General features: G+C 44.7%; 7 protein-coding genes across 20 annotated transcripts; 3 read left to right on the top strand and 4 right to left on the bottom strand.

Annotated features, from left to right (window-relative positions):
• Nucleotides 1-143: 143 nt before the first annotated feature.
• On the bottom strand, nt 144-2,579 carry LOC105686474 (methyltransferase-like protein 17, mitochondrial). Of its 4 annotated transcripts, none has more exons than XM_012401345.3 (10): nt 2,381-2,579; nt 2,219-2,271; nt 1,960-2,113; nt 1,439-1,835; nt 1,203-1,356; nt 993-1,136; nt 834-923; nt 627-765; nt 417-555; nt 144-356 (listed from the first exon to the last, which is right to left on the bottom strand). In XM_012401345.3, exons 2-10 carry the CDS (start codon nt 2,264-2,266, stop codon nt 272-274), a joined length of 1,350 nt encoding a protein of 449 aa, XP_012256768.2. In that variant the 5' UTR covers nt 2,267-2,271; nt 2,381-2,579; the 3' UTR covers nt 144-271. The 4 variants fall into 4 exon arrangements, with proteins under 4 accessions (XP_012256768.2, XP_012256767.2, XP_048515644.1 ...); XM_012401344.3 differs by having other exon boundaries at nt 2,219-2,276; nt 2,381-2,543; XM_048659687.1 differs by lacking the exons at nt 1,960-2,113; nt 2,381-2,579 and having other exon boundaries at nt 2,163-2,243.
• Nucleotides 1,996-7,396, top strand: LOC105686475 (zinc finger and BTB domain-containing protein 14-like). 5 transcript variants are annotated; one of them, XM_048659691.1, is made up of 6 exons: nt 1,996-2,124; nt 3,110-3,327; nt 3,402-3,942; nt 4,026-4,130; nt 5,333-5,458; nt 6,362-7,396. In XM_048659691.1, the coding sequence occupies exons 2-6, from the start codon at nt 3,124-3,126 to the stop codon at nt 6,628-6,630; spliced, it is 1,245 nt and encodes a 414-aa protein (XP_048515648.1). In that variant the 5' UTR covers nt 1,996-2,124; nt 3,110-3,123; the 3' UTR covers nt 6,631-7,396. The 5 variants fall into 5 exon arrangements, with proteins under 5 accessions (XP_048515648.1, XP_048515645.1, XP_012256771.2 ...); XM_048659688.1 differs by lacking the exon at nt 1,996-2,124 and adding an exon at nt 2,630-2,782; XM_048659690.1 differs by lacking the exon at nt 1,996-2,124 and adding an exon at nt 2,643-2,766.
• A 103-nt stretch (nt 7,397-7,499) lies between these two features.
• Nucleotides 7,500-12,720, top strand: LOC125499669. 3 transcript variants are annotated; one of them, XM_048659684.1, is made up of 3 exons: nt 7,500-7,640; nt 7,711-9,684; nt 10,647-12,720. In XM_048659684.1, the coding sequence occupies exons 2-3, from the start codon at nt 8,180-8,182 to the stop codon at nt 10,726-10,728; spliced, it is 1,587 nt and encodes a 528-aa protein (XP_048515641.1). In that variant the 5' UTR covers nt 7,500-7,640; nt 7,711-8,179; the 3' UTR covers nt 10,729-12,720. The 3 variants fall into 3 exon arrangements, with proteins under 3 accessions (XP_048515641.1, XP_048515642.1, XP_048515643.1); XM_048659685.1 differs by having other exon boundaries at nt 7,535-8,012; nt 8,091-9,684; XM_048659686.1 differs by having other exon boundaries at nt 7,535-9,750.
• Nucleotides 10,791-13,199, top strand: LOC125502075. Its single transcript, XM_048659683.1, has 2 exons — nt 10,791-12,473; nt 12,921-13,199. Exon 1 carries the CDS (start codon nt 10,791-10,793, stop codon nt 12,444-12,446), a length of 1,656 nt encoding a protein of 551 aa, XP_048515640.1. The 3' UTR covers nt 12,447-12,473; nt 12,921-13,199.
• Nucleotides 13,012-18,242, bottom strand: LOC105686124. The gene is made up of 15 exons (XM_048659598.1): nt 18,156-18,242; nt 17,922-17,994; nt 17,431-17,775; nt 17,231-17,329; nt 17,009-17,148; nt 16,715-16,879; nt 15,639-15,782; nt 15,426-15,543; nt 15,188-15,342; nt 14,491-14,634; nt 14,257-14,329; nt 13,748-14,110; nt 13,572-13,670; nt 13,350-13,489; nt 13,012-13,274 (listed from the first exon to the last, which is right to left on the bottom strand). Exons 1-15 carry the CDS (start codon nt 18,198-18,200, stop codon nt 13,095-13,097), a joined length of 2,283 nt encoding a protein of 760 aa, XP_048515555.1. The 5' UTR covers nt 18,201-18,242; the 3' UTR covers nt 13,012-13,094.
• Nucleotides 18,243-18,908: 666 nt separating this feature from the next.
• On the bottom strand, nt 18,909-21,064 carry LOC105686292. Of its 4 annotated transcripts, none has more exons than XM_012400944.4 (4): nt 20,781-21,063; nt 20,550-20,685; nt 20,053-20,285; nt 18,910-19,968 (listed from the first exon to the last, which is right to left on the bottom strand). In XM_012400944.4, exons 1-3 carry the CDS (start codon nt 20,887-20,889, stop codon nt 20,099-20,101), a joined length of 432 nt encoding a protein of 143 aa, XP_012256367.2. In that variant the 5' UTR covers nt 20,890-21,063; the 3' UTR covers nt 18,910-19,968; nt 20,053-20,098. The 4 variants fall into 4 exon arrangements, with proteins under 4 accessions (XP_048515655.1, XP_012256367.2, XP_048515656.1 ...); XM_048659699.1 differs by having other exon boundaries at nt 20,058-20,285; nt 20,781-21,062; XM_048659700.1 differs by having other exon boundaries at nt 18,911-19,968; nt 20,177-20,285; nt 20,781-21,064.
• Nucleotides 21,065-22,226: 1,162 nt separating this feature from the next.
• On the bottom strand, nt 22,227-25,506 carry LOC105686269 (anaphase-promoting complex subunit 5). Of its 2 annotated transcripts, none has more exons than XM_020852522.2 (11): nt 25,185-25,506; nt 25,051-25,100; nt 24,596-24,972; nt 24,356-24,509; nt 24,101-24,282; nt 23,909-24,022; nt 23,709-23,841; nt 23,331-23,633; nt 23,127-23,248; nt 22,778-23,045; nt 22,227-22,712 (listed from the first exon to the last, which is right to left on the bottom strand). In XM_020852522.2, exons 1-11 carry the CDS (start codon nt 25,303-25,305, stop codon nt 22,341-22,343), a joined length of 2,196 nt encoding a protein of 731 aa, XP_020708181.2. In that variant the 5' UTR covers nt 25,306-25,506; the 3' UTR covers nt 22,227-22,340. The 2 variants fall into 2 exon arrangements, with proteins under 2 accessions (XP_020708181.2, XP_012256347.2); XM_012400924.3 differs by having other exon boundaries at nt 23,709-23,838.
• Nucleotides 25,507-26,737: the final 1,231 nt, after the last annotated feature.

Here is a 26,737-nt window from a genome sequence, read left to right as displayed (position 1 = left end):
AAATTCGGCCTACTAATTTTTGCGATCAACTTCGGACGCAAATTTCGCTCTGCGGACCCCAGGGGGCCCTCTCACGGACCTCTTTCACTTTACGCGAATTTTACGACGTTGCATATATGCGCGAAGAAAGTAGAGTGGAAAAATTTTTCATACAAATATTTTATTCGTCCGATCGTCGACTCGCACATGGGCGAGCCTGTTTACCTATACATATAATATTTACAAATGCGATTCGGTCGTGCGGTCCGTTTTAAAATAACCGCGGCGAGCTTCACTCGGGATCTTCCGTTCCCTGTCGAATCTGCAGCGGCAATCTGTCCCCCCAGTTGCTGTACCTCGCGCACCTGTACGCCAACCTGGAAGAGAATTAACCGGGTTACTTACTTCGCATGTTTGGCGGGGTCCGGCGAACTTACTTTCCGTGTTTAGCGGCCGTGAACACGATTTCTTCCAGTTTACCGTCGCCCGTGCACATCCGGCAGATAGTGTGCTTCGACCGGACCAAGGTCGGTCTGACTATCCTGGGCCAAGGCTCGACGCCCTCCGGTCGTTCACCTTCGAACCGAAAAGAAAAGGCACGTGGACGTTAGCGCCGCGGAGAGCAGCTACGGTTCTTCGAAACTCACCTTTTTTGAACACCACGTAAGAATACCGCTCTTGTTTGTTTGTCACGTGTTGACCCAGTTTCAGAGTAGTGTAGGGAGCGACGAAATTGCAGGGGGTACGATCCAGGACGTACCTGGGACAGATCAGGTCGTGGGGGCACTGAAAGGGTCGCGCTAAGTAAGGACGTTTGTTGACGACGTGATTCTGACCAGTGTAACCTCACTTACCGGAGCGACTATGTGGAAAGGGCGAAGGTCGTCGTTCTCCGATGGCTTGTTGGACAGGTCCAGGATGAAATCGCGGGCCTCGGTCACGAGCTGTGGCACGAACAGCGAAAGTTACACAATTTTCACAAATTTTAACCTTTTTCATCGCTACGTCGATACCTTGAAACCTGCGTTTGTCCCCTGCTCTACGATGACCAGATAGTTATCGCTTTTCAACCAGAGCTTCAGGATCACCTCTAGTCGGGCCTCCGCACTGGGTAATTCGAACAATGAAAACGCACTTACGACAATGTTGGATGTGTACTAAAATATTGACAAGGAGTGCGTTGAGTGTTAGACCGAGGATGGCTTTTGGCGAAATGCACTCACCCTTGCTGCGGCTGGTAAATGCTGTCGATAGTAAACGTTCTTCGGGCTTCCCAGTTGGTTACCTATAATAGATTCCGCAACAGTGTGCATGTCGTTGGAAGGATCGACGCAATAATATTCATTGAGCGATTTGTTCCAAAAATTATGCGCCGCCCTGAAACGTTAACGGGAGGTTAGTCTGAGACCCGATCATCGACATCCGAAAGGAAACGTCTTATGTTCTTTGAGGAACTCACCAAACCACCGTTCCTATACCAGATCCAAAATCGAACAAAGATTCTGGTTTGAAATCTCTATCCGTCGTCGCGATTTCGTTGAATATTCGATATAAAACTGCAAAATCTTGCGCAGCACGACCTAACATGTAATGCAAACTTCTTGTGGCGTCATACTCGATTGCATGCCAAGGATAAACGTGCTGCTTCAAGGCCATTTTGATGTTTATGCTGTTTTTTTTCAGAAATTCTGCTATCTGCTCTTCGCTCATTTCACTGGTGTCAAATTTTTCCAAAAACTTCTGCTTCACCTTGGAGAGCTTTCTATTTACTTCAGCTGCGTTAGGCGGAGGATGACGCTGGTTTAAATAAGCTGCCAATTTTTCTCCTCCTTGACGTAAACTCTTCATCGACCCATCTGAGGCAGAATTATACGTAAAGTTTACTACGATACTAAATAAGTTAACCGTGTTATTCTAATCAGCATCGAAATGCATAACGTCAAATTGCTGCCAAGTATCCGTGGGCAGGCTTTAAAATACCTCCAATAGCCTTTACCATGCCATTCTGAATCCATTCTGGCACCTGTACGAATTGTAATTTTAATATACCCGGATGTTTCTTAGGGTTAAATTCAGCAGTTTCCAACTGTTTATCGACAACTGGATCCATTTCTACCATCAACTTTGTAGATGCCTGGTAGAAAAGTAAGTGGAATTATTACTAATATATGAATCAGATTCACCTATTAGAGTTGGGTTATCGATCACTACAGTCATTAGATATTTGAACCAGGCTCACCCATCTTCGTTGCAAATTTTTTGAAATGAAAATTCCCCTCGACATCATGTGCCCTAAGCTTAAGAGAAAAATACAAACGATGTTATTATGATAAAAGTAAATATCAAGTAATTACAGCATTTGTTCATATTTTTATTCTGATTTTACGCAAGTTTTACTTACGTTTCTACTCTCTTGTAATTCATTCAATTTGTGAGTAGTTTTATACAGTTTAAGGCAACTTTCAATAGTTTATTGCGGTTTCGTATAACCTCTAATTTGTGTAATTTTGTGTACCAAATAGCGGCATACTTCGGGATACCATTTACCCACTGGAGCTTATGAGAGTCAGAATAAGTTGATGTTTCAAGTCACCAGATGGTATGAGCAGGACGATATCGTGGTGTAAATTTTGTTTTTACTCGGCAAGGATTCTGCGCCCAACGACCACTTTTTTAATCACCCCCTTAACCCCGAACCGCGAAAAAAAAGTAGTGAATGGATAGGGATAGATGGTGCAGGAAAGAAACGACGGAAAAAAGAGACATTTTTATTGAAGATTTTCGAGGGTAGATGCAGATAAATGTAACACAAATTGTACATTTAGTATTCCGGTTACTTTAAATACGATAAACTGCTCTCGCGTATTTAATAGTCTGATTAAATTCGGGACAATCGTGTAATGATACGCGAGTAATTTTTACCATACGTCAAACTTTGGTCAACTGTGCAATTTTCAACGACTAGCTAAATCTGTTAATCGAATCCTGTCGTTCTTGAATAGAAACTTGCATCGGGGATTTCAAACTTAAATTTCTGTTTGCTTTACTCTGCTGTCGTCACTCTTATTTCATTCGAGTGTATCCGACAACTTTAGATAATACACTCAAAGCCATGTTATTTCATTTACAGTATTACAGATAAACATGAACAGCGCTACCAAGGATATAGACAACTCAGATTACTCTCTAAAATGGAACAACTTTTCCGATAATTTGACCTGTGGTTTCCTGTCTCATTTAACCGACAAGGAATTAGTCGATGTCACGATTGCTGTGGAGGGCAAACTACTGCAAGCTCATAAGCTTGTTTTGTCGGTATGCAGCCCTTATTTTAAGGAGATATTCAAGGTACGGTATTACTGAAATACAAAGGAAAAAAAAGTTCGCCGCACGCTACTACTTCTGTTTACTTTTCTATCCAGGTAAATCCTTGCACACATCCTGTTGTGGTATTAAAAGATATCGGCTACGCAGAGGTCGAGGCTCTGTTGAGGTTCATGTACAAAGGCGAAGCAAACGTTAATCACAGTGACCTTGCTTCATTTTTGAGAGTCGCAGAGGTCCTCAAAATCAAGGGCCTTGCCGAGGATGAGTCCAAGTCCGTTGATAGGGTTGCAGAGGGCAAAGACACAAATCTATCTGACGACGTTGAAGAAGTGGAGCTCGACCTCTACGATTGTCCAGTTACCAGCGCAGTCCAAGTGCAACCAAAACCATCAGACAAATGTACGGTCTCTGTGAAAAGACCGAACGAGTCGGGGACGAGATCTTCTTTGACAACCCCCAAGAAAAGCAGAATATCACCGCCGCCACTAAGAGAGTTAGATGCCTTTGGAGAAAGTCCTCGGTGCCTTAAAGCCAAATCTGAACCACCAGAGGATTACAATTTACCGGAAACATTACCCTACTTTGCGGACGAGCCGTTGGGAGAATATTTAAACTCTTCAAGGAGCACGTGCAAAGGTAATCGAATGTTTTACAACGTCGGTACACTTCCAGAATTACATTCCGTTTACCCAACAAAGGGCTGTTCTTGTAACCCGTAGATATTCGGAAGGAGGACCCGAATAGCGATCTGGCCTGCAGAGAACAAGCATCTTCGAACAGTTTGATATCTGAACCATGTTCGCAAGGCGAAGAAGTGACACAAGGTAAGCTTATCGAATATCATGTCCTGAAAATATTGAAACACTTCCAAAAATTTCGGTTGATCTAGTTCCGTATCGCTACCGATTAGACGTTAGCACCGAGAATCGTTGAAATATTCTAACAACTTTATTCACGCAGATAATGCTACCTCTCATAACATTTGTGTCGGTTTAACACATTTAACTTAACGCATGCTTGCATAGATGGATCGTAATACCTACCCACATTTCCGTTGAATGAAAGGATCGTATTATCTATCAAATTCACAATAATCTAGCCCAGTATTTTGCACGTGATCAATTGCTAAATACATCACAGTCGTTCTAAAATTCGAATTTTGCAATTCGACCATCGTATGTATAGTTTGTTCTTTGGTACACTGGCAATCTTTTAATAAAAACTACGATACAGATTCATATTTTTTTGGTGACGGTTTTTTTGTTGGTTTTTTTATCCCCAAACTTGCGTGCAATTTGAATGGTGACGTTAAATAATTGCCGTCGATGGATTGACGTTTACTCACCATTAATCCAAGATCTCTGTGAAAAACCTTGCCTGCATAATCAAACATAGCATTCGTAACTATACCGAGTAATGTTGATACGAATTTGTCATATAGCAGGCAAGACGCTGTGACAATTTTGATTGATTTCATACCGTCCGCGTCACACTGAGATTCTTATTCACTCATTAGTTTTCAACAGTCGATGTTTAGCGTACACTGACGAATGACAGCCATGAATGATTGAAAATTTTTGGCTTGACATCCAGTGTGTAGCTGCGGGTCAAATGTTTCGAACAAAAAGTATCTGGCCAAAGATGTGCTCAACCAGTCACTTTGACTTTGTTTGCCAAACACTCGAACTAGTCTGACTTTGCTGCTGCAGTAATAATGAAAATGTGGCTAGCTGTATCATAATTGAGCGGTTTGACACTGCTCAGAATGATTCAATAACCTCTTCGGTTAGATTATAGCGCAAAGTAATTCGGAGATTTCACCAAACTGTTCTCTTTTCTCATCTCTCTTTTTTCCCCCGTTTCAGTTAGCGGTCTTGACATTGCTAGATTGTATCATCATGAATTGGTTTTGAAATAATTGCTCGTAGAGACTCGCACTGAAACAAATGGGTTATCGGAACCTTTCGATGTTACGTGCCAGGAGAAGGTGAGTGAGAGAATGATGTCAGTGTATTGGTGTTCTCAGGGCTCTTGTCGTTTCTGCGGAGTTCCAGAGGTAATCTTCAACTGGCTCACGGTGGTCACATCTTCACGGTACATTGCAAGGCCGGTGTAAAGACTTATTGGAAATGCATACACCGTTCATTACTCGGTAGATGTCGAGCTCGATGTTACACAAAGAATGGTTCTGTTGTCTTGTCTCAGCCCGCACCTCCACCACATGCTTCTCATCTCAATACCATCCAAACGCTTTACATGGCTGGGAAAATTATTTATTCTTCAGGATACTAGGATATTTGTGCATTCCTGTATACTGTACATCAATCGCATATAATCCTAACGTTCGACCACTGACTGACAATAAGTGCGATCCTGCGTACATTTGCATGCACATCAAAATCGGTTATAAATTCATATATGTATGTATATATGTATACATATAAACACATGCGTCACAAGTTAGCTTGTTGGCGAATGAAAGTCAATACATATATACAACATTATATGTATATCTATGTATATAATACAAAACTCTTCATCGACTCTCATTCATCGCCCGATGTCAATAACAACTGTTCAATGATATGGTTAAAAGCTAATGTTGAAAGCTATCGAAACCTGGCTGTATTATTTATGACGATACATAGGTAAAATGCTTCGAAGCCATTATATTTTCTAATTTATTTCCACGTTACGTATGTTCATTATCATCAATATAATACTGATACAGTTATCCAAAGATCGCCAGTGTATTTGAAGCCAGATTCATGTGTTGAAAAAAAAAGAAAAAAAACTGACATAACGTGCAGTTAGCAAGTATATGATATGATATCATAACTTCTCTCGCGGTTATGCGATCGTTGACTCATAGGCCAATGTGCACATCCATTAAACTCCGTCAACGTGAAGGCGATGGTAGACTAGATCTTGTTCAATTATCTTGTTATCCGATGAGGATCTCAGAAACCAGATTCATAAACTTGAACATACAAGCAGATGTGATCGATGTCCCTACTACAGTGTGTTAAAAAATATGATATATATAACGTTGCAGTTGTGGAACCGGTAACTTACAGACTATCTGCTCGAGGTCGTCCGCAATTGGTCCATGAAGGATATGTGTATAATCTGACATCTCGCTCCGAAGTCTTGAATCGATCCCATTATCGATGCGCCGAACAACACCGTGGTTGTCGTGGCAAATGTGCAGTCATCGCCGAAAGGTTCATGCCCACCGGAGTCCACGAACATAATCATCCACCCGGTTACCAATCCGAATACGAGTACAGGAAGAAAAAAGGATTAGACACAGAGATTGTTTAAGATCGGAGACCTTCGGGGGATGCCTTCGAGGCATGGTTGTTTTTCTAGCAAAACAGGAAGTAATCCAAGGAGACCAGAACTGGGAGAAACAAACTATGATTATTACCTAGAATCAATCTTCTCCATAATGCGTTTGGAGACTTAATAATTTACTCTCATGTTCAGCAGTATTTGCTACACAATAAGGCGATGGGGAGAAAGGTCATGCCTGCAAATTACCCGATGAGCTTGACTTGACTTTAATTACTTTAATTTATTTCGCGCTATGTCGCTTCTTTCTGAGTTATTAAGTTTGAAACGCGATGTGAGATTATACACTACCTGTGACGAAGCTTGGCGATATTTACACAGGTTCCATTCCTCTTTGAGTTCCATATACTAGTATATTAGGTATTCGAAATACCTATACACAGATGTATGCAAGTGTTTCGTGTAAATAGTTTTCATCCGCATTGTTTTTATGAAAGAGTATTATTTAAATATCTCGCGGATTTTGTTGAGTTTAAACTTGCGCATTCCTTGATCGTCGTTGGCGGAGATTCGAAATGGTAATCACAGGCCCTGATGCGCGAACGCGTCGTCTCTTACCAACATTAAGATGTATCGAAATTAACATTCCAACCGAAGCTTCCGAAGTTATCATGTTACGTCAACGCAGTACTGTACCGGTTAAGTTAGAATCGTGTTAAATAAAGTCTCCACGTTGATTTTCGTTTTCGTAATTAAAAATTATCAAACGTTGAAATAAAATATGTGTCCTATGTTACAAGTCTACCTGTGGAACACGACTCCTATCGATAACCTCGATTTCCTTACCTCTCGTGTGATTTTAAAAGCTGAGTGTCCCGATAGATGGTACGATCGAGTTACTGATCCACTTTCGAATCGCTTTATGACAGGAAGAGACGTTGACAGCATGGAATTGCAACGAATAACTTTCGGGACCTTCTCAAACTTTTCATACCTCACAATTAGTACAGAAGCGACGCAATACGAAGACGGGGATTTGGGTAAAAAATGCTTCTCATAGTTACGTTTTTTATTAAAATTACATATTTATACACGTGTGGTATTTTACAGCAACTTATTGTTAGCGGGCTGGTAACTCTGACTAATTTGGATTATGTCGCGCTACATATCTGATCAATTTACTTTGACTGATACACGTTCATTACATATCACCCAACTCTATCTCAACAATATCGCATCGCCTGATCTGAGCTTTCAAAGTTCCATCATCAATCACGCCAAGGATATTATCTTCACAATATTATGAATCCGATAATACACATGAGGTAATTATCAAACACATCCTGTGATAAGTATCCGGATATTTACTACATCGACAATTATCGAACTTTGGAGTACAATAAACAAAAAAGGTAAAACGCTTCTTACACTTTACAAATTCGCCCATTGAACACGTCTCTAATCAGAGATCTCGATTTTCTTATCATCGGCTCAACGATCGATCGAGTCGTGCCGGAAGTGCCGTTCGATCGTCGTTCAACTTCGCGTCGTTGTTCTCCAAATCTTCGTTAACTAATCAATGAAATCCCCAACATCTAATCCCCCTAAACCCGGTTCTCTGAGCGGCGAAAAATTATCCCGGGAGATCGAAAGGATCCGCAAACTCTCCTTCGCCGACGACAGCGAGGAAGATGGTGCGAAAAAACAGCGCGAAAAGGCTCTCTCGACGCTGCGTCGCACCACATCCAAGATGGCGGCGCGCCTCGACCCCCAACAGCTGCGGCTCCTCACGCACTGCTCCGTCAAATTGCTGATCCACTTCCGGAACGTCGTCCGCGTCAAAAAAACCCTCTGCGACTGGAGGGCGCGCGTACGTCACCGAACGGCCGCCGCCTGCTTCTCGGACCTCCTGCGGCTCTTCGTCCCGGAAAGAGAGGACGAGATCCTCCGCGCCGTGCTGGACGCGATGCGTCACGAGGACCTGTTCGGGTGCGCGGATTCCGCGTCGGAGCTGCTGGACGCGCTGGTGGCGGCCGGCGTCCCGGGTTTCGGGGTGTTGGACGAGCTCTGGAACCTCGTCGAGGAGCGGGGGACGCCCTCGGGCCTCGCCAAGGACGTCGTCCGCTCCGTCTACGGGCTCATGGACTCCCTGGACTGGCCGCGCTCCGAGGAAACGGCCCTCGCGCTCCACCGCCTCCTCGGGATCTTCCGCTCCGGGATCGGGGGCCGGGGGGACGGCGGGGACTCACCGGCGCCCTTCGCGTCCCTCAGGAAGGGGCTGAAGGTCTGCCTCCAGCGGGCCCTCGAGCACCTACCCAACGAGGACATCCTCATCGCCGTGGAGCGTATGTGCTCCTGGTCGGTGGAGGAGTCCATCCGGGACGAGGACGTCCTGGAGTTCGGCAGCAGTCTGGAGTACGCGGCTTTCAGGCACGAATCCGGTCTGTTCCAGGACACGTTCACGCCGGAGATCCTTCGGCTCCTGTCGGAGATGATCGCCTCGCCCAGCCGGCTGGTGAGCCTGCTGGGGAACCGGGTGACGCAGCACCTCGTCGACAGGGCTGGTAACGCCGGGATCTTCGAGACGCCGCAGATATTCTTCGAGGACACCAGGTACGATTTCAAGGTGGCGAGGTACAGCAGGGAGGACAAATCGTTCCTCAGGAGGTACCGCGCCCGGCTGCACGACAGTTTTATCAAGGGGATACTGAACCACGGCGCCGCGAGACTTAACCTGGAGACCTCCTACCGCACCATCTGCCTCCTGGCGGTCGAGGTCCCGTGCGGATTCACGGCGGCGGCGATCGTCTGCCTCGTCATGAACCTCCAGGACCTCACCATGGAGCGCGACAACCTGAGGAGGGAGGTCGCCTTCCACATCCACGCCACCGTTGTCGCGGTCCTCTCACTCCTCTGCTGGGTCCACGGCGCCAAGGTTTTCTATCAGTACGTTAACAAGATCGTTATGGAGAGGGCTAGGTGGGCACCCCATCTCAATCCGCCTATACAGTCCCACTATTATTTCGCCGCCCACCACGTCCTCTGGGATAAACCGGAGCTGTTCTTCGTCGACTGGGAGGCCAGGTACGGGTTGTGGAAGTGCTTCCGGTTGCTGGATAGCTGATGATATTCGTCGCGCTCTCAACTCAGGTTTATTTTTTTCACGATTTTTGGAAATGTCAGCAAGTTTTCTTTCGCTTTTTTTGTATCGGATTTTGATTATTTTTTGAGCCCGGACCGCTTTGGTGTTTGATGAACTTGTTTTTGATATTTAACAACTAGTTTGAAGTATCGGAAAGTATTTTTGAAATTCATTTTTATTCAAATAATAAAATTCGCCATCTGTAACTAGAGCAGAAATTTAACGCTTATTTTCTGGGGTGCTGGAGGAATTCTTTTCAAAATTTACTCCTTTCTTTCTGATTTCGGATTCGTTTTTTTTTTTTCTTTTTCAATATTTCATTTACGGATTGCTCGATTTCGGCCTCTTCAAAATCTGATCAGCTCCAATTAATTGCGAAAAATCAGGTCAGACTGGAAGAATAAAAATTAGTTGTTGTAAAAAACCAGGTCAGACTGGAAAAATGAAAAATAGTTGTTGTGAAAAACCAGGTCAGACTGGAAAAATGAAAAATAGTTGTGAAAAACCAGGTCGATTGAGACTGGTAATTAAAAAATTGCGCGAATCGAATCCTCCTCAATTTATCCACCAGAAAACGATCCATAGTTTCTCAAAATCCAGCCCCTCATTTTCGTAGCTTTTGCTCGTCCATTTTGTTTCATGTTCCAAGTCGGAATCTGATTTCCAAATTCTGAAAACAATGAACGATCTTCTGCAGGGCGACTCCGTGCGTACCGAATCACTAAAAAAAAAAAAAACTCAATCGATTATAGTCACCTGGACGTTGCACTTTCGATTACATTCCCGTCTACGTGCACGGAACCTTCCCCGTGCAGCCATGCGTGTCTCCCACTAACGTTTCGAACCGCGTCACCCGTCGCACCTTCGTTATCTGCGTCTGACCCTGCTGACTAACAATTGTTAGGTTGCTAGGTGTACCTCCTCGACTCGCTCGCCTGATGCCTCGCCGTGCGTCGAGCACCCGGAGAACGGTCAGTAGACCTTGAACCGTTGCGAGCCGCAGACGACGAACCTTCGGGATCAAGGTCACCGGAGAAAACAATCGAGGATGTCCGAAAGGTACAACAACAACGGTTCCCAAAACTTCTACTCCGTCGTCTCGCCGGTGCGAGGGAGCGGCGCCCTTGGCCAAGGTCGCGGCGGGGCGCCGGCGAGGAGGTCGAGGGCGAGGGTCCTCCCTGAGAAGAGGGACGAGCCGAAGAACGTACGGGACAAAGGGGAGGAGGAGGCGCCGGCGGCTAATCGCGCCCAGCTGAACCTCACCCTGGTGGGATCGCCGGCGCCGAGGTCGCAGGTGAGGACGCTGATCGCGGCGGCGAACGCCGCGAGGTCCCGAAAAACCAGGAGTCCCGTGGGAGGGACGGGCAGGAGCCGGGAACCGATCGCCGGCTGTTTGGAGAAGTTGAACCAGTTCGCGGACAATCCGACGAAGTTCGTGCGCCTAGAGGGGAGCCGGGGGACGGGTGCCGAACTCGAGCTGGACCTAGCATTCTCGGAGCGTACCGACGAATCGGACAATTACTACGATTCCCACAATATCGCGTTCGGTGAGAACGGGGAGTACAGGATACCGGAATACGACCACATACGATTCCTGCAATTCAGCGTGGGGGACGCCCGCCGCTCCGGAGGGACTCGGCCGCCCTCGGCCGCCGCCGCCGCCTCCCCGAACGCCGGGGACGCGCCGCGGCCGGGCGGCCGTGACACCCGGAGCCCGATCTCCTCCCTGCGCGGCGACGAGGTGCGAATATCGTCCGGCGAACTTCTCCCCGAAGAGGAGGTCTCCTCCCCCGGGAACCCGGAGTCGGCCGACAGCCGCCCTCGCGGGACGCGGAGCCACCCCCTCGGCTCGGCCGCGAACTACAAGAACACCGTCAACCCGGCGGTGGAGAGGTTCATGCTGGACCCCGGCGGGGGGGACGATAGTCCGCCGAAGGTCGCCTCCGGAACGTCCGGCGCATCCGCCTCCTCCCCCGGGACCGGCAGGACGAACTTGAGCAGGACCTCCAGCGCGGATGGTACCTGGCACGCGCACAGTCTGAACAGTCCCTATTTCGCTTCGTTGAGAGGGAACGACCGCGGCGACCTTGACGATGATTCCTCCGGGACGCCGAGGGAGGTCGGGTGGCACGAGGAGCCGGACGAGCGCCTCACCATCGTCAAGGACTCCGCGAGGTCGTCCGCGAACGGCGCCGCCCTGAGGTACACATTCATCGCGGACGAGATAGCGTTCGCGGAATCCCCAGCGATCGTCGACGGTTCCGTCGAGGCGTTCGCGAAAATCGAGGAGCTCGACGGCGGCCATTTTGGAACGCCGGAGGTCCCGCGCTCCCCCGCTTCACCGTCGTCGTCGTCGTCGTCTTCTTCGTCGCGGGTTTCCAATTCTTCCGCTTCTTCTTCGTCTCGTTCGTCCTCCGGAGGATCGAGAGGGTCCTCCAAGGCTTCCGGCTCGGCGGGGACGGGAACGGGGGGTCGGGAGGGGGGCGAAATCCTCGGGGAATCGGGCCACGCGGTGCCATCGGATTTTGCCCCGATTTCGAACGATATTCTGCGGATGACTGTCGAGGAGGTTTATTTGGCCGCTGAGTATTCAAGGAAATTGTCGGCCATTTTTGATCAGGTGCTGAAGAGATCGGAGAGCGGCGATTCGGCGACAGGCGAAATTCGGGGGTCGAGGACGCAGGACTTTCCCAGGAGTTTCTGACAGGAGTGCGGCTGATTTTGTGAAACGGTAATTTTTCTAAGAATGTTGTAAAGGTGCCGATCGAGAATCGAGGACAAACGATGTTGATACCGAGTGGGAGATTGTTGGGAATGAATTTTTTTTTTTTTTTTGCGAAATAGTGAAGACTCGGTAAACCGGAAATAGACATTTTTGCTAACCGTATCGATGAGAAGTGTGATATTTTTTATTCATGGTTTCAATATCCGGAAAACCTTGGCATTGATGCCTTTAAAATAAACTGGCGTCACTGGTTCTTTTATGCATGTCCTCCATTTGCAATGATCCCTAAATTTATTCAGAAATTTATAGCGCATAAAGCCCATCGTATACCGATGGTTAGGTTAGGTCTCTTCTGGACCACGTGGGCCCGGTTTTCAGTTTTTGAGGCTCTTTTAGTAGAAAAGCCAGAGGTTTTCAAATCTTCTGAAAAAAATTCTTGTTATCACCTTGCAGGTCACTAAACCATCCCTTTCAAAAACTAGGAGCATTCGTCATCCAATTGTCATGCGGATGTCAATAAAACAGCGAAAATACAATGCACATATACACAGGAGTAAACGTTTATTTATTTTTTGAACAAGTTTGTCCCTCAGTTGTAAAGTTCTTTTGTAGAATGTTTTCTAACCTCTAGCGAACTTGTACGGCGTCGCCGGTCTGGGCCTTTATCCAATCAACGTAGCGGGTGAGACGAGTGTAAACGCTGGGCCATCCTACCTCGCACCCGAAGGATATTCCGAAGGACACAACACCGATCTGGGTCAATTTGCCGTCGACTTCCGTGATGACCAAGGGGCCGCCAGAGTCGCCCTGAAACACGGTGGATCACCAATAATGGAACTTCTATACCTTCCCATTCGCCAGATGTGATTGCCGATAACTTACGCTGCAAGAAGAGCGAAGGTTCGAGCCCTCCAGGCAAATGTGGCCCGGTTCGATCGAGCCGAGGAAAGGGCCGTTGCACTCTTCGTTTGATATGATGGGGTTCCGGGTCCAGCGGAGGACGGGGCTGATGCCGGTGGCATCTGTAGAGTAAGCGGAAACGATGAAACGTTAATTTTGAAGGAGTTCAGGATTGTAGAAAAGTGATATGAGATAAACGCTCACAGTCTGAGTCCCTTCCCCAGCCGGATACGGTCGCGATTCTACCGACGTGGGTGAAATTGGCGTATGACAGTTTCGGCAGACGGATCGGCTGGACGCGATCTGTAATTCGAGAAAAGGGATGATTCCAACGCGCGTTCAGACGTGTGCACGTCGACGATGGAATGCGTGAGTTTTACCGGTATATTCGAGTGGTTTTTCGAGAACGATCAACGCGATGTCGTTACGGAGGTTTTTGGTGTCCCAGTTCTCGTGGGTGAACCATCTCTTGGCGTTGACTCTGAAGCCCGTGTCCAGTCGGCGGACCATGTCGTGGGCCCCGACGACGACCTCGATGCCTGTGACGGCCACTTCGGCGGTGGACTCGACGCAATGAGCGGCTGTGAGTACCCATTCGTTGCTGATGATCGAACCTCCGCAGAACACGGTGTGACTGTCAGACTGCTTGATGAACAGAGCGACTTGGTAAGGGAACTGTCCAGGGGTGGCTACGTTTCCTCCAACTATGCGACCCAAGCCGGAGGTAGGAGTCCACTGGCGGTCTTGAAAATTGAGAGGGAAGTTTTAAAAGCGTTACCCCTGATCGCTGTGAGTACGATTGTTGCAATTGTTGCCATCGGATGGATGGTTAGGTTTGTACATTGGTATACCACATACCCAGGCAGCTGAATGGAACGTAGAAACATACCTTTCAATTCGCGAACCACATTCTTGGGTACGATTCGCTTCGTGTCGATCTTATTAAAATCGATGTCGATGGCCTGGAGAACATACAGAAGATTCGTTAATGGCATTTGTCACCCGTGAGTATACAGTGGTATAAACATTTGGATCGTGCGACGCTGAGCACATTCCATGGTATTCAATGTATCTTTATCCTTTTCAGTCGTGAAAATGAGTAGATTAAAATGTAGAATCATACCTGGGCCACCACGGCCACAAAGCAAAGTGCTACAAGAACCTTCATATTGACACTGGTAACTGCTGAAAGTCTGAATGGTACGTAGGGTATATATAACCATTCCAAAGACAGATAATTAGGCGAAATAATCTGTTCAATCTCTGGCTATCGACCAATTAGCAAACACGGAATTCAGCACATTCATATCTAAGAATCAAACCAAGATAAATGTAATTTTGGAATTTTCATGTCGCTATCTGGGCGATAATTCAAGTTTCAGGTGGCACTAGCTACTAAGGTGATAATAATCTCAATCAAAGACATTCTGAAGACGTTGACAGTAACGATATGGAAGTGAACGATTTTGCTTTGAAACACCTAAGCATGGTACGGTATACGTTGTACATTTAACATGTACGTACATGAAGTACATCCATAGTTATTGTCGGAAGGCATTCAGGTATGTGTCGTAAGCTCTGCAGTTTGCGATCTACATCGTACGTCATTGATATCATTGTTGGTACCAACAATATTATCAGTTATATTAAATTATTGGTGGCAAACCGTGATGCGCCTCACTAATCGAAAAATCAAATCATCCCAAATGTTGAGATATGTGAGTCAGACTCGATACCCGTTGCGTAGGATTTAGTATCTAATTTTTGCTCATCGTCATTTGTCTTTCCCTACTGTATATTCATATATTTTTACACCTCACGCTCTTCATCTGATCGGTTAATTTGATTAGCATATCTGCTAACTTTATCTCAACAATATCACGACGGCTCATCTGAGCCACTTTGAATCTCCACGTCAATTCCAACGAGGATATTATCTTCACAATTTTATGAATCGGGTGATCAGCAGATATAACTGGGATACGTACACTTTGATTGTAATAATATCATCAACCACATCTTGTGATAGGTGCGTGGAAATCTACGGTGTCAACATACACAGTTCAGCGTTCTGTTTGCAAGCTTTTACCAGGGCTTCTGTCTTGAGCGTGAATGGCGAATCTTTTTCATTGTAGACCGTACAGTTTTCCAATATCTGTTTGATATCCCTGAGGAACTAGTGTCAACTGTGATACTTGTGAGCTAGATTCACAGATAGTCATGTAGACGAGTGAATCGATTGCGCTCATGGGCTTTCATTTATTGTACTACGTTGTCGAGGATCAGTGCCACTTGATCATTACCATCCAGCAATGGATTGATGGCTTTTTCGAGCCTCATTAGACAATCTTCTTTCTCGTCTAACCTGTCAACAAAGGTATCCAGCATCCGTTTGACAGCAACGGTCAACAAACTCTTAGCCCCATTGTAGAGCGTTGAATTTCAACAATCTGGTCAACATCAGCTAAGAATTCTCTCCTGCTTTGGTATTTTTTTGCCTCAAGTTCTTCCGTATGGTTTACAAATCCATGCACATCCTTTAAACTACGTCAACTTGCAGCCGATGGTAGACTAGATCTTGTTCAATTATCTTGTTATCCGATGAAGAATCAGATCGCAGAAACCAGATCCAGAACTAGGAGACCTAGGAGATCCAGAGGCGGAGATTCAAAATGGGAATCACAGGCTCCGATGCGCGAACGCATCGTCTCTTACCAACAATAAGATGTATCGAAATTAACATTCCAACCAAAGCTTTCGAAGTTATCATGTTACGTCAACGCAGATCTGTACCGGTTAAGTTAGATTCATGTAAAATAAAGTCTCCACGTTGATTTCCGTTTTCGTAATTAGCAATTATCGAACATTGAAATAAAATATGTGTCCTATGTCACAAGTCTACCTGTGGAACACGACTCCTATCGATAACCTCGATTTCCTTACCTCTCGTGTGATTTAAAAAGCTGGGCGACCCGATAGGTGGTACTGATCCACTTCCGAATCGCTTTATGACCGGAAAGGACGTCAACGGTATCGAATTGCAACGAATAACTTTTGGGACCTTCTCAAGCTTTTCACCTCACAAATAAAATCCTAGGTCATTTGGCTGTGGTGAACGTCATTGAAAAGGAGAATCTCTTCGGATGCGTGGATTTTACTTGGGAGCCATGACTCTGGAGGAGGTTCGCTTCGCGGCTAAATATTCAAGAAAATTATCAAAAGTATTTGATGAGGTGAGGTGTGAATTGTTTATTTATTTTTGAAAGCAGAAAACACCGTATTCGATTCGTATGGGTTTATTCATAGTTATGACATTCGTCGTAGAATTCTTCGAATCAATAGCCAGCTCGGACGTTGGTGTTGGTCTCGATCCAATCCAGGTAGCTGGTGATGCGGGTGAATACGCTGGGCCAGCTTTTGGCACAGCCTAGGGAGATACCGAAGGACACCAAACCGATCTGGGTGGGTTTGCCATCAGCTTCCTTGGTGACTAACGGGCCACCGGAGTCGCCCTGAAACACGATGAATCACGAATGTGAGAACCTTGTAACTACGATTACACGTCTGTGATGTTATCCCCCCATTCGTCCAATGACATTGTGGGACGTTCCAGATATCGTATCTGCCCACGAATAACTTACGCTGCAAGAAGAGCGAAGGTTTGAACCATCCAGGCAGATGTGGCTCGGTAGAATTGCACCATAGTACCACTGGTTGCACTCGCTGTTAGGCAGGATAGGGTTCCAGATCCAGCGGAGGACGGGGCTGATGCCATTAGCATCTGTACGATTGACAGAAACGATCGAGTGTTAATTTTGAGCAAATTCAGAATTATTGAAAAGTGATATTAAATATGTGCTCACAATCCGAGTCTTTTCCCCAGCCAGAGACAATAGCGTTTTCACGGACGAAGGTTTCGCTGGTTTGAGAGTGTTTCGGTAGACGTATTGGCTGGACGCGATCTGTAATTTGAGTAACCAGCAATCATACACATCCAGAACGACGGTGATTTCGACGCGCGTTCAGCCGTATACGTATCAATGATGGAATATGTGAGTTTTACCGGTAAATTCGAGTGGTTTTTCGAGTTCGATTAACGCAATGTCGTTTGCAAGGGTTTCGGTGTCCCAGTCCTCATGGGTGAACCATCTCTTGCCGTTGACTCTGGAGCCTGTGTCCAAGCGGCGGACCATGTCGTGGGCTCCGACGACAACCTCGATGGATCTCGCGGTGTCCACGCAATGAGCGGCTGTGAGTATCCATTCGTTGCTGAGGATCGAACCTCCGCAGAAAGCAGTGCCATCGTCCACGCTCACGAACAGACCGACTTGGTAAGGGAACTGTCCAGGGGTGGCTTCGTCTCCTCCAACAATACGCCCCATACCGGAGGTAGGAGTCCACAGGTGCTCTTGAAAATTGTGAGAAAAATCTTTGAAGCGTCACCCCTGATCACAGTGAGTATGATTGTTGCAATTGTTGCCATCGGATGGCTGGATATATTTGTACATTGGTATACCAGATTTTTAGGCAGTAAAATTAGACGTAGAATTATACCTTCCAATATGCGAGCTAAATTCTTGGGTACGACTTGCATCGTGCCGATCCTATTTAAATCGACGTTGATGGCCTGGAGAACATACAGAAGATTCGTGAATGGTATTTGTCACGGGTGAATATACAGTGGTACAAACATTTGGGTCATGCGACGCTGAGCACATCCCATGGTATTCAATGTATCTTTATCCTTTTCAGTCGTGAAAATGAGTAGATTAAAATGTGAAACCATACCTGGGCCGCCACGGCCACAAAGCAAAGTGCTACGAGAACATTCATATTGACACTGGTAACTGCGGAAAGTCTGCAGGGTACGTAGGGTATATATAATCATTCCGAAGACAGATAATTAGGCAAAATAATCTGTCTAATCTCTGGCAATTAGCAAATACGGAATCCAGCACATTCATATCTAAGAATCAAACCAAGATAAATGTAATTTTGGAATTTTCATGTCGCTATCTGGGCGATAATTCAAGTTTCAGGTGGCACTAGCTACTAAGGTGATAATAATCTCAATCAAAGACATTCTGAAGACGTTGACAGTAACGATATGGAAGTGAACGATTTTGCTTTGAAAGACGTAAGCATGGTACGGTATACGTTGTACATTTAACACGTACGTACATGAAGTACATCCATAGTTATTGTCGTAAGGCATACAGGTATGTGTCGCAAGCTCTGCAGTTTGCGATCTACATCGTACGTCATTGATATCATTGTTAGTACCAACAATATTATCAGTTATAATAAATTATTGATGGCAAACCGTGATGCGCCTCACTAATCGAAAAATCAAATCATCCCAAATGTTGAGATATGTGAGTCAGACTCGATACCTGTTGCGTAAGATTGCGTATCCAATTTTTGCTCACCATTGCCATCAACTTCTTTTTCTATTGGCTAGAAACGCATACCGTGGGACACAGGCGATTCAAGAAGAACAGGAATTTGTATAAAAAAGGCTCTTCCTCAGTCTCAATATAATTGCCACAATATATTTACATGGGTAGATAATAACTGTACAATTGAGTCGAATACATCGGAACTATAAATGAATCTGTATATTAATGCAACTCCCGGAAAACGAAAGAGTAATCGTTATCTCCTCACAGTTCCGTTCTTTATTAGATTGATATATTCACATGTATGGGGGGAATATGGATTTTTCTGATTCGAAAAATTATTTGTAAAGTTATTCATATTTTTTCATTTACTCGATAAAAATTGTATATTTGTCTTTTGCTACTGTATGTTCATATATTTTTACACCTCACGCTCTACATCTGATCGGTTAATTTGATTAGTATATCTCCTAGCTTTATCTCAACAATATCACTACGGCTCATCTGAGCCACTTTGAATCTCCACGTCAATCCCAACGAGGATATTATCTTCACAATATTATGAATCCAATGATCAGCAGATATAATTGGGATATGTACACTTTGATTGTAATAATATCATCGACCACATCTTGTGATAGGTGCGTGGAGATCTACGGTGTCAACATACGCAGTTCAGCGTTCTCAATTTTTGAATGAAATGAAATTTTTGAATGGCCGATTGCCACCAATTGCTGTAGCCCGCCCTCGTCAAGCGACGCGACAAGAGATGTCTTTTCGAACTAGTCACGAATCAGAACCACAAATCTCCTCCCTCATCTTCGTCCGGTTGTGCGTCCATTTCTGGTTTTGTTTCCAACGGATTATTCTGAGTGTCCTCGTCGCTTTCCGAGACGGCCAAGTCGTCCTGAATCTTGTCAACGACCTTCTCTTCTCGGAACGGCAAACCAGCGAGCAGGAAATTGTATAATTTTCTTCACCCAGTCGCTTGTAGGATACCAATCTTTAATTCGATAAAGAAATACTCTTACTAGACTTTTTCCAACGTGTGTGGATGATACCGGATGAATAGCACACAAAAATCAGTTCATCATCCTCCGCTCAGGATTTTGCGAATCAAATCTTCGAGTTGAAGGAGAGGCGGCAGTTGTTCCTCCAGTACAACCTCATCACCGCAGTCTTCTGCTCTGATTTGAGCATCCCTGTATACGAAATAAAAAACTGAAACCTGAATTAACATCATGCTTATATTATTCATGAAAGACACTGTTATTTTCATAAGACACCTTGCCTACAACCGTCTCGTTTTTCTGTGGCGCCTACAATTATGCTTTATGCGTATACTCGGCTGTACGATGAACCCAGATATCCTCTCAGAGTCGAATCGACAGCCAAACATCCTTCTCGTACCTCAAATCTGAAGCAGTAAGATTCTCCTCGCCCCAATTTATCCTCCAGTCCTCTTTGCTCAGGTGTCCACACTTGTCGTGCTTCGGTGTTTGCCCTAATGATTCTTATCCTAAGGACCACAGTTCTTTGTTTGAACAAAAAAGCTTCAAGCCGAGGTATTTTGGAAGAAAACTTATTCAACCTGCTCGCTTCGAAGGATAGGCATATCGGAGATTGTGACAGGTGGATTAATACTGGCGGAAGGGATATTGGAATGGATACTTGTAAATTTCCAGACGTTTCGTTTTAAAGTGGGAGCATGTGGGAGTCTACAGGTCCACCCTTTGTCAGTTCTTTGTGCGCGCAGCCCAGAATGGATCCTCTTGAAGCTTACCGGTAGCATCTGGTACGAGTCCTGCTTGATCCGTGTCTTTCAAGGGTAGAATGAAATTTCCTAGGTTTGCCCAAGCCAATGAATAGTTGCATCATGTTGCACAGAGCTGTACGGAGGCCTCCGAGATGCAGGTAACCTGAAAAGGGCATCGGAGTGAAGAGAATCACATCGATGGGAAGAAAAACCAGATCCTCATCTCTCGACTGACCAGTGAATCTCTTCTAAGCTCACCTGTTGGGCTCAGGGCAAACCGAACATGCACTCCTTGTGTTCTGTACCTTCTTTTGAGAAATGTTTCGAGATTCAAGGGGGAGAGTAGACTACGCTGCACCTTGTACATGTTTCCGTATGTCACACCTTAGAGATAATAAATCAAATGAATTCCCTTAATTTTCCCTGATCTGAGGGGTCACCTGCAAACGTCATTTGCGCGTGGAGCCACACATGTCAAAGTGAACGAGAGAGACCATCAGAATGCATCATTCCAATTAATTTGTCAATTACCGCATCTTCCTCCGGCCCTGAAAGCGTTTTATGATACGCAACTGAAGCTACACCATCCCAGATTCATTCCTGATTTTTTTCTAATTTTTTCTAATTTTTTCTGATTTTTTCCGATTTTTTCTGATTTTTTAATTAATTATTCGAATTTTCCGCCCATTTCTCTGGGCGCCGCCATTTTCTTTAAGCTCCGCCTACCGGGAGTACAGCTAGCGCCATGTGGCGGATTTTTGGTGAACTAACTCCTAGAAACACGCGAAAGTTTTGACCTTCCTTCAAGCGAACCCGGAAAAGTATTGACCATTTTCTCGGGCGGGGAAAAAGCAAAAGTTTTGACCCTTCTCCAACCGAAGCCGGGAAAGTATTGACCATTTTCTCGGGCGGGAAAAAGCAAAAGTTTTGACCCTTCTCCAACCGAAGCCGGAAAAGTATTGACCATTTTCTCGGGCGGGAAAAAGCAAAAGTTTTGACCCTTCTCCAACCGAACCCGGAAAAGTATTGACCATTTTCTCGGGCGAGAAAAAGCAAAAGTTTTGACCCTTCTCTAACTGAAACCGGAAAACTATTGACCACGCAATACATCTCTTTCACGCAACACATTGCCTGACGTCAAGGGGCAAGAAACCTGGGATTTTAGTTCACGAAAAATCCGCCACATGGCGCTAGCTGTACTCGCGGTGGGCGGAGCTCGGAGAAAAGGGGGGTCAATACTTTTCCGGGTTCGCTCGGAGGAGGGTCAAAACTTTCGCGTGTTTCTAGGAGTTAGTTCACCAAAAATCCGCCACATGGCGCTAGCTGTACTCCCGGTGGGCGGAGCTTAAAGAAAATGGCGGCGCCCAGAGAAATGGGCGGAAAATTCGAATAATTAATTAAAAAATTAGAAAAAATCAGAAAAAATCAGAAAAAATCAGAAAAAATCAGAAAAAATCAGAAAAAATCAGAAAAAATCAGAAAAAATCAGAAAAAATCAGAAAAAATCAGAAAAAATCAGAAAAAATCAGAAAAAATCAGAAAAAATCAGAAAAAATCAGAAAAAATCAGAAAAAATCAGAAAAAACCAGAAAAAATTAGAAAAAAATTGGAAATAAATTCGGGATGGTGTAACTTTGGTTGATGAATGATGGGTGATGAATGTTCGGAAAGAGAGGGTGAAAATTTTGTTTGAATCTAAAACGATTTCAAGTAATTTATTTTATTAAAAAAAAAAATACAAAATATCAACAAGTATGGAATTGTTGTGGCAAATTTCATGGTACAATAAATAATATCTTCAACATGAATTCAGTCGGTTCAAAAGATAGCAATGGTATCTGCCTTGGTGGGGAATTGTACGTCCAATTGGCGGTATTCAAAGGCGCATCGATTTCGTTCGGCTTTCAGATCCAGCTCGTTGTAAAGCATACCCATTAGATACAACGTACTTTTGACTCTGCTGAACGCCTCAATTTTGTTGAAGTGGTCTTTAGCCTTGCACAGTACGTTTATGGCGCTGTGCAATGTTTTATTCCGTACATCTGCAGCATCCGAGACAGAAGATGCGACCAGGCATTTAGCGTACAGGACAAAAGCCCTTCCTCGATCAAAGCAACCGCCATGACTCAGTATCGGGATGATGGCATCGTCGACTAAATTCATGGCTCGAGAAGGCATGTCCATTGTAAGCTAGAAACGTTTACGGATTGTTAATTTGACCAAACCGCTGGAGAAATTTCTGTCTAGCTCAATACCTGGATGTTGGCCAGATGCATTTTAATGATAGCTTGTTGGTACGAGAGATACTTTCGGTCCGCTATCTCTAAGGCGGTATTCAAGAGAAAAAGAGGGTTCGCTCCTGTAGTCCCAAGGCCGGGAAGCCTGGAGGAGCACATAACCTGACTCGATAATATCATGACTCGCACTTGATCCAGGGGATCTAGTCCTTTATTTTCTTGGATGTCGCCGATCAGCTCCATCACACCGGGGTAGTCACCTTTGGCCAGAGAAACTTCAGCTCGCCTGCGACAGAAGTGAATGAGGAACTACCGAAGGTGACAAGTCCTGCATAAATTCTTATTCGTCTACTCGTCTTTCGTATACCTGAACTTGCTCTCCAGAGGGTCTATGCTCGAAAGTCGTACAGCGATTGCTTCCGCTTCGCTCCATTTCTCGTGTCTCATTATCCTCGTGAATTGGTGCAACTGTTCGCTCAACATCCATATCTATGATCGACAAAATTATCACGTATATGGATAACCAAAGAGTCAGCCGTCGATAAAATTTCTCGCTAAGAAGAGTCATTACTTTGCTGCTAGGCTCGTTGGGAAATCTGTCTTTGGCGTGCGATAGCACTACCTCGGCCAAGGTATATTCCCCCAGCTCGACAAAAGTATTCGCAACATTGACCACGGCTTGACAGGTCGACGAGCCGTTGAACATGTGGTGTTTCTTGTCGCCGGCGTTGTGTAAAAGCAATAATTGGGAACAAAGGGAAGACATTTTGGTCTTGCCGTAGTACGTCCACAAAGCTGCCTTCTCTACGTAGGACATCGACATCAGGTCAGCCATTGAGTGCTGGCAATTGAGCACATCGGACTTGACCAGAGTCTGTAAAGTGCGAGACAAACTTCAGAAAGATTAAGCATGCGATGTCGAAATTTGGTTAGAAAATTTTCGTCACACCTCAAAGACTTCGGGCGGACTTTTCGATTCCAGAGCATTGTAGTGGGCAGATGCTATCAAACCGAGGCTAGTGGTATGGGTGATCCCTAGCATGCTAGCTTTGCCGACGGATCGCTCTATCAGTTGACCTCTGCTAGAAAATGATTCGATTAGGCATTCTACGGAGCAAAACCTATGAAGCTCACTTTTTAAGTCATTACTTTTGATCGTCGATCAGATGATACATCCAAGAGTGAGCGTGCTGGAGACATACGTTGTCACCAGCTTCTTGCGCCAGCATGATCGCCTCGTTCAAAGCTGCCAATGCAACTTTCCTGGAGGGAAAATGTTATGCCTGGATATTAGAAAGGTGAGAGGTGCATTCGGAGTAAAAACTATACAGCGCATTTTACTTGTGACCAAATTGCGCGTGAAGAGCGGCAAGATTCAAGGCTGCGTATCTGAATGTTCGGTTTCTGTCCTCGGTGGGTGTGCGATTCTCGAAAGGTGCTAGTCGATCAAAACAATGATACAAACTGTCTACGGCACCGCAGTATTCGTTCACCCGTAAACAATTCAAGTAGCTCAGGTAATGCTGGAATTGAAAGTGGTTGGAATAATTTTTCTTCAATAAACAGGCAACACTCGTTCGAATCTGTCGAACTTACCGCTTCCGCATAATACGGGCTACAATTCAGCAGCTCTTTGACCAGACCCTGCAATTCGGCTGGGGGCAGAGCTCTTTGCTCATCTGTTTGGAGGGCAAGAGCCTGCTGCGCCACTAGTAATTCCGCTTGTCTTCCTCCCCAGACAACTTTGTTTCTGACAAATGTAACGTCCGATGTAACACGTCTTTATAGGGCAATAAGTGTGAGAGAAGAATAAGAAAGGGATGTTCGAAGTCTTACTTATGTTCTCCAGAGTCGTTATTGTCAAGTCCGATCGAGACCCTGGAGTTGTCCGGGCCCCACGTATCGTGATAATAGGATTTGAAGGACTCGTATAATGCAACAACTTGGTAAAAGCTCAACTTTTCCAAAGATATGACTATCCTTCGAGTGTACAGTCCGAGCACTGAATTTTTGTTCAGAGCCGGATGGGAGTGACAGAGGTCCAGAGCAGGGTCCATTAGGTGCATCAGACTGTCCGACAAATCCAGCAAACCTTTTACTCCCATTTCGTATAACAATTCGAATTTGTTTTCCAGCTGGCTAGCCAATCTCTGCAGGATGTATTCTTCGGAGCGAATGAGCTTCAACAAACTGCGAAGATCCAAATCTGGTGACTGATAAAAAAATCTTTACATAACCTACAAGGTAAACATGTAACTCAGAATGACGTTTGATTTTCGCACGATCAATACCTGAATAAGTTTTAACGCGAGTATGCAAAAGTCGCGTCTTTCCACTATTGCTGGAACCATAAATTACAGAGATGAATCTTCAGTGCTGTGAACACCCGGCAAACTAGGATTTCAAAGTTCAAAATATTTAATACCTTTCGTCGTCTCGCTACAGTATTCCTTGATTAATATAACAACGGCTATTTTGTAGGGGGTCAAAGTTTCTTTCGGACATTTTTTAACGTTCGTCCCGATATTTAACAAGTCTTTATACATTTTTTTAGGTTATTAAACAAAGTGGACCGGTACAAACGTTGCATTTATTTGTTGATCGTAGCATAATGCTTGTAGCATTAATTGTTGGAACGGGTCCGGGCGAACTTCCTTCCAATTGTCATTCACAGAAACTAATTTTCACCGCGGCCGGTAGTCTGCACTATAGTCGCTATGCAAATCGCTTGAATTACGCGGTGTTATTGAATAAAATAGATGATTGTATTTCAATATTTTCCTTCTCCGAAGAAAATCATCATTTGAATCTCGTACAGTTCGGTTTCAACAATAATTGAGTTAATATCAGCCGTGTAATTTGGTCAAAAAAAAAACAAAAGGATAATTTTCTCATCTCTCTTTGGCACCTTTATTTTCATTTTCACATGCGTGATGAATCATTTTATCAAAATAAAGTAGTTTTAACGAATGCAATAAATCCTTAGCGTAAGCTGGGTCAAATTCAACTGGGAATGAAATGAATTGATCATCGAATGGTGCATAAATAATGAACTCGGTAACAGGTAAATTCAACAGAGCCATGCCTATCTGGATCTGTGTGAAATAGCTGTGGTTTTTCTGCAGACTATATTTTCCATCATTTTTGATCAACCAAGTCAGAGATTTGAGAACTTCTTTCAATTTTTTTGTCTTACCCCCATAGGGACACTTTATCTCGATCAATTTCAAGGGTTGATCACCATCAAAAATGATACCATCGGGGGAATATCCAAGCCACGAATTTTCGTGCGAAACAACAAGACCAGATTCTACGATCACCAGTGGTTGGATTGATTGTGCGTAAGATTTACGTGCCAGTGGCTCGTTGTCCAAACCATGTTTCATGAAACAATTACTGAATGGTTTAGGATAGAAATAACCGAGCGATTTCTTTTTCCAATCCGAACGTCTATTTTTCCCATAAGTGAATATCCTATATGCAACACTTCCAGTTATTCGGAATTTTCTCTCCTCTAGCCAAGCCGAATGACATTGCCGGGTTTCAACATAAATAACATGGACATTCCTTTGTAGCCGAGATATGAACATTTTACAGCACTCCTTGAGAGGTTCGACGTCTAATTTATTCAAATCTTGGAGAAAGGTTGAAGTCTTCTGATTGTCGAAGAGAGCTTGTATTCTCGTTGCATCTATTTCCACATTCTTATCGTTAAACACGTCGATAGACGCATTTCTTCCAGCCCTGAGAATTGCAGAATTGGAAAGAAAAAAGAAAAAGAAAAAATAGTAAAATATAAACAAAAAAGGTGATGTAAAAAAAATTTAAATCAATACGAGGAAAAAATCAGTCTCGTTACATATGCTCTGCCAATGTTGAAGCTGGATGATTTTTGTCCATAACTGATCAAAGTGAATCTTCTTGAGTCAATGGTGAATCCAATTCTGCTTCTCTTGTCACCTCAAACTGAGAGGCATT

The sequence above is a fragment of the Athalia rosae genome, chromosome 8 (genome assembly GCF_917208135.1).
Source record: "Athalia rosae chromosome 8, iyAthRosa1.1, whole genome shotgun sequence".
Lineage (NCBI taxonomy): Eukaryota > Metazoa > Arthropoda > Insecta > Hymenoptera > Athaliidae > Athalia > Athalia rosae.
This window is presented reverse-complemented; position numbering and strand designations above follow the sequence as displayed.

Coding starts and splice junctions, on each gene's coding strand:
- LOC105686475 (XM_048659691.1), top strand. CDS start 3,124: ATGAACAGCGCTACCAAGGATATAGACAACTCAGATTACTCTCTAAAA. Junction 3,328..3,401: donor ATTTTAAGGAGATATTCAAG/GTACGGTATTAC, acceptor TTTTCTATCCAG/GTAAATCCTTGCACACATCC. Junction 4,131..5,332: donor AGGCGAAGAAGTGACACAAG/GTAAGCTTATCG, acceptor TGGTGTTCTCAG/GGCTCTTGTCGTTTCTGCGG.
- LOC105686474 (XM_012401344.3), bottom strand. CDS start 2,403: ATGAATTACAAGAGAGTAGAAAC. Junction 1,137..1,202: donor ATTTACCAGCCGCAGCAAGG/GTGAGTGCATTT, acceptor TCAATATTTTAG/TACACATCCAACATTGTCGT. Junction 556..626: donor TTACGTGGTGTTCAAAAAAG/GTGAGTTTCGAA, acceptor TTCGGTTCGAAG/GTGAACGACCGGAGGGCGTC.
- LOC105686269 (XM_020852522.2), bottom strand. CDS start 25,305: ATGTATAAAGACTTGTTAAATATCGGGACGAACGTTAAAAAATGTCCG. Junction 24,023..24,100: donor CACGCGCAATTTGGTCACAA/GTAAAATGCGCT, acceptor TTTTCCCTCCAG/GAAAGTTGCATTGGCAGCTT. Junction 23,249..23,330: donor CCAACGAGCCTAGCAGCAAA/GTAATGACTCTT, acceptor TGTCGATCATAG/ATATGGATGTTGAGCGAACA.
- LOC125499669 (XM_048659684.1), top strand. CDS start 8,180: ATGAAATCCCCAACATCTAATCCCCCTAAACCCGGTTCTCTGAGCGGC. Junction 9,685..10,646: donor TTCGTCGACTGGGAGGCCAG/GTACGGGTTGTG, acceptor AACAATTGTTAG/GTTGCTAGGTGTACCTCCTC.
- LOC125502075 (XM_048659683.1), top strand. CDS start 10,791: ATGTCCGAAAGGTACAACAACAACGGTTCCCAAAACTTCTACTCCGTC.
- LOC105686292 (XM_048659698.1), bottom strand. CDS start 20,889: ATGTACAAGGTGCAGCGTAGTCTACTCTCCCCCTTGAATCTCGAAACA. Junction 20,686..20,780: donor GTTTGCCCTGAGCCCAACAG/GTGAGCTTAGAA, acceptor TGCCCTTTTCAG/GTTACCTGCATCTCGGAGGC. Junction 20,286..20,549: donor ACTCGTACCAGATGCTACCG/GTAAGCTTCAAG, acceptor TGTGGTCCTTAG/GATAAGAATCATTAGGGCAA.
- LOC105686124 (XM_048659598.1), bottom strand. CDS start 18,200: ATGAATGTTCTCGTAGCACTTTGCTTTGTGGCCGTGGCGGCCCAG. Junction 17,995..18,155: donor TTGTGGCCGTGGCGGCCCAG/GTATGGTTTCAC, acceptor TATGTTCTCCAG/GCCATCAACGTCGATTTAAA. Junction 13,275..13,349: donor ACCTTCGCTCTTCTTGCAGC/GTAAGTTATCGG, acceptor ACCGTGTTTCAG/GGCGACTCTGGCGGCCCCTT.